This window comes from Tupaia chinensis, unplaced genomic scaffold (genome assembly GCF_000334495.1).
Source record: "Tupaia chinensis unplaced genomic scaffold, TupChi_1.0 Scaffold000604_1, whole genome shotgun sequence".
NCBI lineage: Eukaryota > Metazoa > Chordata > Mammalia > Scandentia > Tupaiidae > Tupaia > Tupaia belangeri.
The window spans coordinates 1,676,988-1,684,518 of NW_006160122.1; the positions used below are offsets into that span (position 1 = coordinate 1,676,988).

Below are 7,531 nucleotides of genomic sequence, written 5' to 3' on the forward strand. Positions count from 1 at the left end.
CCCCGTCCTGAATCGCTGGTGGGGGGGGGAGCGCGGGGCGGGGCCGTGACCCATTCATGCCGGGAATCGGATCCAGATGTTCTCGTGGCGCGTGCAGCTGCATCTTTGCCTTTTTTGGCAAAAAACGTGCGGCCGCGAGCGGATCCCGGGCCGCCCCCGCTAATCCTTGCAAAGAGGGGGGAAAAGGACTGAGGGGATCAGAACCAGGCGCTTGCTCTGTGGGATTCAGGCAGTTCTGTGGGGAGTGGAAGGGCAGAGAGTGGGTACCAGACCAAGGAACCTCGCCCCCCCTTTCCGCCTGATACCTCCCCAGACTCCTCCCTCCCCCACAGGGAGAAAGCCCTCCACCAGCAGGGGGGAGGCAGGCCAAGCTGGAGAGGACAGTAGCTGCTCATGCGGGGATCCCCTTCCTGGGGAGAGGTTTCCCGTGGCCAAGGCCTCCTCCCACCCCGGCCCCGCATGGCAGTGCTTGGGAAGAGCCTCAGCTTCTGGGTCTGAGAAGGACCCATCCTTACCCCTCAGGGACAAACAAGCAGAGGCCTGGGCTTCCTGACACTGCTTTATTGCAGAAACTGAAAGGTGAGCCAGTCCCACCCCTCTGCCCATCTCCGGGCAAAACGGAGCTGAAATTAAACGAGACACTCTCCGGACACAGGCTGGACATTCTATACCTAGGACCCTAACCAGCAAGCCCCCAATCTGCTGTCAGGGACAGCCCCAGCTCTGGGGACAAGAATGGGATGGGGAGGGGGAGGGTCAAGCCCAGGCAGAGTCCACTTGTGAGAACTCTTAGGCATCCACAGGAGACCTAAGCTCTATGGAGATTTAAGGGGGCCTAGGTCCCAGAGTCCAGGTTTGGAGGGCTGGGGTCTGGAGCCCTAGCTGGGGAGGGGGCTTGGTCTGGGAACCCAGACTGAGTTCGGGAGCCCAGATTTGGTAGCCTGGGTCCAGGAGTACCAGTTTGAGGATGTTGGAGCTGGGAGCCCACATCCTGGACCCCAGGGGGAGCCCCGCCTGGGGGAGGGGCTGGGTCTCAGAGGTGACTTTGGAGAGGAGCTGCGTCCTGGAGCCTGGCTCAGGGCCCTGCCTGGCTGCAGCCCTGGCACAGCACTTGGTCTCCGTCTGGCACGAAGCCTTGGCCCACCAGGGAGGTGGAGCAGCGGGCACAGGAGAAGCAGCTGTGGTGCCAGTGCCGGTCTTCGAAGGACACATACTTGCCGCCGCCGAGTCCTAGAGGGAGGCTGAGGTTAGTGCTGCAGACCTGGGGCTGTCCTGACCCTCGGCCTCACCCAGTACATTCCACTCCCTTGCCTACACCCTGTCCCTCCGTCCTTTGACCCTTGTCCCACCTACGATGGGGCGCTTGCAGCTGCTGCACTTAGGTGCAAAGAGTTCTCCAAAACAGGCCACGCAGTAGGGATCTTCATCCTTGGAGGTGAACTGCTGCCCGGCCAGGGGTGTCTGGCACCCGGTGCAGACCAGGCATTCTCGATGCCAGGGCTGGTCGCGGTATGTTACTCCACCCTGTGTCAGCGTCTGTGGGAGCAGCATCCGTCAGCGGGCTTGGGGTGGCAGTGAGGATCCCACCCACAGCAGACCTTCCTCGCCCCCACCCGCTGGCCCAGCCCCCACCTTGCTGCAGCGGGCACAGCGAGGAGCAAACTTGTTCTCGTAGCAGGGCACACAGTAGTGAGCACCCTTGTCGGGCACAAAGGAGCGGGAGCCCAGCGGCTGCTCACAGCCGCTGCACAGGAAGCAGTGCTCATGCCAAGTCTGGCCTCCGTACTCCAGCTTCCGGGACCCTGTGGAGAACAGGGCTTCCACTCAGAGGCTGGGGCCCATGCTCCTGAACGCCACCCTCCTCCTACTCCAGGAGGGTCCCCACTGCCTGAGCAGTATGTGACCATGCACATGCAGCACCCTGCCACATGCTCTCCTGTCCCCAAACACTGGGTGTGAAGGTCCCCAAAATCAGGCATGAGGGTTCTGGCTCTTGTTAAGCTCCCCATATGTTCCAGATATGATGATCTCAGCACACGTCAAGCTTCTGTGTAACAGGCATGAAATCTCGGTGCTAAGCCTTTAAAGACCAGATATGATGGTTTTCTCACATACACAAGATCTCAGATATACCAGGCAAGTCTCTGCCCACAAGGTTCTACTGCCCTGGGCACGGGAGGTTCAGTACATACTAAGTTCTTGCATGTCTTGGCATGTCATTCTCTACACATGCTGTCCTCGCTTACCTATTGGGCATGCCAGTCCTCACATGTTAAGCCTCCTCTTTATCTGTCTCTGCACACACTAAGCCTTCCAGGTGCACCAAGCTTCACAGTCTCAGCACACCCTTAGCTCCCACATGAACCAAACATGCAGGTCTTCACAAATGCTGAGGCGCCAGATGTGCATCATGTGTGTCAGTCTGCACACACATGTAAGCCCCCGGGTGTATGCCAGGCGTGCCGGTCCAGCATACACCGAGCACTCAGGAATATTACCAGCTGTCCGTTTCTGCACACATGAAACTTTCACGTGTACACCTGTTGTGCCACTCCCTGTGCATGCTAAAATCCTAGGACACAGGCATGACAAATCCCGCAGACACCAAACTTCCAGGAGCATGCTGTGTGCGCGGGTCTTTGCACATGAAGTCTCCGTGTATGGATCGGGCCACATGGCCCCCATGTGAGGAGCCCGGAGGACGTACCAGGCATGACGGTCTCCCCACAGGCAGAGCACTGGGAGGAGAAGGCGCTGCAGTAGCAGTCGTTGCAGAGCAGCTCGCTGTCCTGGCAGGTGAAGGGCTCGTCAGCTAGAGAGCGCTGGCAGCGGCAGCAGCGGAAGCAGCCCTCATGGAAGTGGCGGTCTTCATAGAACAGCTCCTGTAGGGAGCACGGCAGGGGCACTGGCTCGAGGCCTGGTGGATCCATCCCTGGAGCCTTCTGGCTGGCCTCCACCCACACCCTGCTCTGCCTGTCCCAGTCCTTACCCTCGAGTCATGCCCGATAAGCTGCTGGCACTCAGCACAGGTGTTGGCAAAGGTGTTGTCATAGCAGGGCACGCAGTAGGGGCCACTGTCTGTCTGGATGTACTTGCGGCCATACAGGGACTCGCTGCATTTTGCACAGTCGAAGGCCTCACTCATGGTGACCTGAGGGAGCCCTGCGGGGAGTACGGTGGGCCAGGGGTCACCGGAGGGGCTATGGCCGAGCCCCTGGCAAGATCCTTTCCAGTTCAAGAAGGGGCAGAGTGTGTCAGAACCCAGGCGTCCTGCACGTTTATTTCTCTATTCTGTTGTAGCAATGGGGGTGGGAGGGGGGTCAGGGGGAAAAATCAGGAAGCAGAAGTTGTTTTCTTATCTAGGCCCTGGAAGATCTGGGGGAGGGGGCTTTTCCTGGGTCAGTGACTCATTTCCTGCCTCAGTCTGAGTTGAGCCTCCACTGTCCCCAGGATGGCAGGGAGTCACCCCTCCCTGGCCCATATGAACAGCACTCCCAACCCTCTTCTGCCTCCCAGGAAAGGACCCTAGGGATGTGGATAAAGGAACTTTACCCAGAGCTCTGAGCGGGAGTGGGGAGCTGCGGGTGGGAATGGGCTGCTCCTGCCCCACCTGATCTAGGGACCATGGAACCGTAGGAGGATGCCGGATGGATGGATGGATGGATAGATGGTGGAGAGGGCCAGTGTGGGGAGTGGGGCCTCCCCTCAGGAGAATCGGCCAGACCACAAGCCCTCCAAAGGCTCAGCCTTGGTTCAGGCAGGAAGGAAATCCTGCAAGCTGGACACAGCCAGCTGCCCAGCTGGACCCTCTGTCCTGGGCCCCTCCCACTTCACTCCTGCTGTGTCTCTGCTCACACCAGCCTGGGCAGCCTTGGCCTGCAACATCTGCAGCAGCTGTGGCAGCACAGATGGCCAGATGTCAGGTTTTGCCAACAACAGGGGAGAGAAAAGGAAACGGGGATGCCTGGGGAGGTGGAGGGCAGCTGGACATGGACAAGCGAGCACAGAGTGCCCTGCCACCTCCCAGCAGCCTGGCAGAACCCGGGATCTTCCCATCCTCTGGATCACCGTTCCTCCCCCTACCCGGGCAGAGACAGCCTCTCCCCACCTTTTCTGATTGCTCAGGGTTTGGAGTAGGGGGAGTAAAGGTGAGCCAGCAGGCGCCACTGAGGACATTTTCTCTGCAGTAAGGCCCTATGTCAAGCAGGGGGGAGCCCTCAGAGCTGTTGCTGCAGACACCCAGCCCCCCATCAAACCTCAGACACTTTCCATTTTCTCAGGAACAAAGCATGTTTGCGGGATGAGGTCATCCACACAGCTGCCTCTGGAACAGGAGGTGGGGAGTGGGGGGAGAGGGAAGTGGGGTTCCCATTCCCTTCTGCCGCCCCTCATTTCAGCGTCTAGCCCCAAAGCCAGAGCTCCCCTCCGCTGGCCTTCTCCACCATGAAGCCAGCTAAGAGGGTGGGTTCCCAGGGTGGTGGGAGGAATTGCCAGGACCCATAGGAAGGGGGGCGTTCTCAGTTGCCTGCGAACCTGGGGAGGCTGCAGAGCACGTACAGAGGAACCCGCCACCACTCCCCTGCACTAGATCAGTCCCCTGGGCCTGCCTGGGCTCAGGTTGAAAGAAAAGTATCCTTTATTCAGCCACCCCAATGGGAAAAGCAAGCATTACTCTGGCCTGCAGTTCCAACTCAGAGAGCCAGTAAGACGCCCTGAGCCTGGAGGGCCTGATTCTACTGAGAGGGCAGTCTGCAGCCTGCCCTGGGGGACGCCCGACTCACACCCCAGGCCAAGGCTTGAGGCCACAGGAGCTGGGGTCTTCAATGAGGGGATTCCTGGGGTATAGCTTTCCGCTGTAGGGTGGAGGGTACCCCTCCTCTTTAGTCCCCTCCTTGCCACTCAGGCCGGGGTTTCCTCTGGCCCAATATCTGAGGAGCCCCTGGGCCAGCAGCCACTGGGCAGCGGGGGGCCACACAGGTGGAGTGTGGTCATGTGTCCGGGAATGCCTGGACCTTTTCCTTCCTTCCTGGCTTGGCCCTCAGCAGCTGCCACCTTCCCAGGTCCAGGCTAGCCCTGGGTCCGCCTTCTGGGAGGCAGTCACCACTTAGAGACACAGGCACCCCAAACAGGGCATGGGTGTGGCTTCCAGTTCCTTCCCAGAATCCCCAATCCCCTAGTCTCTCCAGCTGGGCTCTGGTGAGGACAGAGTGAAGGGCACCATCCAGGCCCACCTGTCCCTGCCCATTCCCCTCCTGCCCCTCTTCCCTGGCAAGGCTGCAAGTCTGGAGGGACTGGAGGGAACCAGTCTACTCCCTTCCAGTTGGCAGGGGTACAGGGGAGACTGCTTGCTCTGCCAGATGGCTCTCAGCTCCTGTCTCCTTCCACACTCCACAGCCCTATACCTGACCTAGAAACACACACACACGGCACCTCCCAGAGAACCTACTGGAACTCACGATGGCTGGCTCTGGCTGTGGTATGTGGTGGTGAGCTGCAAAACACAAACCTGGGTTTGAGTCCTGGCTCCTTCACTTACTAGCTGGGTGACCTTGGGCAAGTCATTTAAACTCCCCGGGCCCCTTTTCCCATTTGGTTAAATGAGATAATATGACTTCCTAGCTTCCAGGCAGGCTCGTCGTCAGGCTTAACCGTGAGGATTCTTGGAAAGCACTGGCAGATCACCAGTATTCAGTAAATGGTAGCTAGCAGTATTTTCACTGTTGGCCCTTCACCCATGCTGGAGGGTCGAACACAGTTTCTCAGGCAACCTTGGGTCAAGGAGCTGGCCTGAGATTTACTGGGACATTCTCAGTGTACACCGAAAATAAGAGGACCTGGGCCCCTGGGACTGCCGAGGAGACTGGAGGACAGTGGCGGTTCTAGTCCAGACAGCCTTGTTGCAACGAGCATTAACTCTGGAAGCCTTCGTGCAGCTGCACAGGTGAACATGCCTGTGGGCTGCTCGGCCTCTCTCAAAGCATGGTGTTCTCCGCATCATTGTGTCACGGATGCTCACGAAAATCAGGCAGGACAGAGTATCATCCATCTGCAGAAAGCTGAGCACCAGGAGGCCAGGGCAGGGGCCTGCCCGGGATCACTCAGGAATTAAAGCCCAGTTCCCCTGCCTCCTAGCCTGGCTCTCTTTCCTGTTTCCTTCTCCCTAGAAATGCAGCAGACTGGAGGGGGTGTGGGGAGCCAGCTTTTTTAGACAGGGTCATGCCATGTTGTGAGCCTCCTGACCACTTCTAAGGTGGGTCAGGAATCTAATTCGGCCCCCCATGTGGCTTCAGCCTGCCCGGAGGTGCAATCAGGGCACACTACCTGGGCTGTGATCGGTGGTCAGCTTAAAGCAGGGGAGTGGGGATGCACAGGGACCTGGCTCCTCTCCCCAGTGGTCAGCGCAGCAGCTGGAGGGCACCCAGAAGCCTTTCCTACTACTCATGCCAACCTTTTGTGTGCCCCCTCCCCAGTCCAGGAGGACCCTGGCCAGGCCCTACAGTTGTGGGTCAGACCAGGGCAGAATCTCCCCTCCCATTCTCAGGAGTTGACAGAGACTTACCGGGAGAGACCTGAGGCCCCTACTCCCACGCTCTGCCAGCAGGCGCCAACCCCAAACTCTCTGCTTTTCTCCTGTCCTCCCTTGTGGGGTCAGGAAACCAGAGCAGTTTAGGGAGAGAGGGTGGGGAGCAGGATCCAGCAGCTGCTCTCAGAAGAGGAGAGGAACAGTTCATTCACCCTGGCCCCCAGGACTAAAAAAGCGGCCAAGATTTGAGGTTAAAAATAAGTTGGGGCTGTCTTGGTGGCTGTTCATGGGGTTCCTTCCCCACTGAAGGACAGCCCAGTCCTCTGCCTCTTGAGGAGGGGTGGCTCAGGGTCTCTTTCCCCAGGGCCTGCCTCCCAGCCTTTCGGGCCTGGGTCTCTCTCGCAGGCTGTCACAGCACCAGGCCTCTCTGCCTCCTGATCTCAGGGCTGCTGGCTGGCTGGCTCCCCTGCATCTCCGTGTCTGGGCACGCTTCAGCTGTATCTCTAAGCTTTGGGCCTCGCTGCACCGCTGACTGGCCATCTCCTGGCAGGCCATTCCCTCTGGGGACCCGGCCTCAGTTCCCCAGTCTTGTCGCTCAGTTCAGCGTCTCTAGGCAGTTGGAAGTCTCTGCTCCCACCCACCCCCGTCCTCTGTCTCTGCACCCTAGCCTGTCTCTCTAGCCTCTAAAGGCCTAAGGAAACGTAAGCTCCAGGGCCCCTCTAGGGCCCCGCCAGGCCCTGGGAGGGACTCTAGCAACGTGTTCACGGGGGTCGTGTACGGCGAAGCCGGGCTCGCCGCTCTGCCTCGGGTGTGTCGCTCGGGCAGCCCGCACGTCCAGTGTCCGTCCTGCTTCAATGCCCACGGTAGCCTGCTGGCGCTCACGTCCCTGCCTGTCCCGGGCTCTCGCCCCTGGGCTTTCTGGGCGCCTCAGTTTCTCCAGTCCTCCGGGCCTCTCTCGGCTTTGCTAATCCCAGCTTGCCCCCGCACCCCAACCTCAGGGCTGCCCCC

General features: G+C 59.6%; 1 protein-coding gene across 2 annotated transcripts; it reads right to left on the reverse strand.

Annotated features, from left to right (window-relative positions):
* Positions 1-546: 546 nt before the first annotated feature.
* FHL3 (four and a half LIM domains 3) lies at positions 547-7,514 on the reverse strand. 2 transcript variants are annotated; one of them, XM_006158591.3, is made up of 6 exons: positions 6,560-7,514; positions 2,990-3,162; positions 2,708-2,882; positions 1,633-1,802; positions 1,350-1,536; positions 547-1,230 (listed from the first exon to the last, which is right to left on the reverse strand). In XM_006158591.3, exons 2-6 carry the CDS (start codon positions 3,143-3,145, stop codon positions 1,076-1,078), a joined length of 843 nt encoding a protein of 280 aa, XP_006158653.1. In that variant the 5' UTR covers positions 3,146-3,162; positions 6,560-7,514; the 3' UTR covers positions 547-1,075. The 2 variants fall into 2 exon arrangements, with proteins under 2 accessions (XP_006158653.1, XP_027631566.1); XM_027775765.1 differs by lacking the exon at positions 6,560-7,514 and having other exon boundaries at positions 2,990-6,532.
* Between the last annotated feature and the right edge of the window lie 17 nt (positions 7,515-7,531).

Excerpts from the sequence above, each read along its gene's own strand:
- FHL3 (XM_006158591.3), bottom strand. The coding sequence starts at position 3,145 with ATGAGTGAGGCCTTCGACTGTGCAAAATGCAGCGAGTCCCTGTATGGC. Across the intron at positions 1,803-2,707 it reads TGGGGAGACCGTCATGCCTG|GGTCCCGGAAGCTGGAGTAC; the intron begins GTACGTCCTCCG and ends TGTTCTCCACAG. Across the intron at positions 1,231-1,349 it reads CTGCAAGCGCCCCATCGTAG|GACTCGGCGGCGGCAAGTAT; the intron begins GTGGGACAAGGG and ends GCCTCCCTCTAG.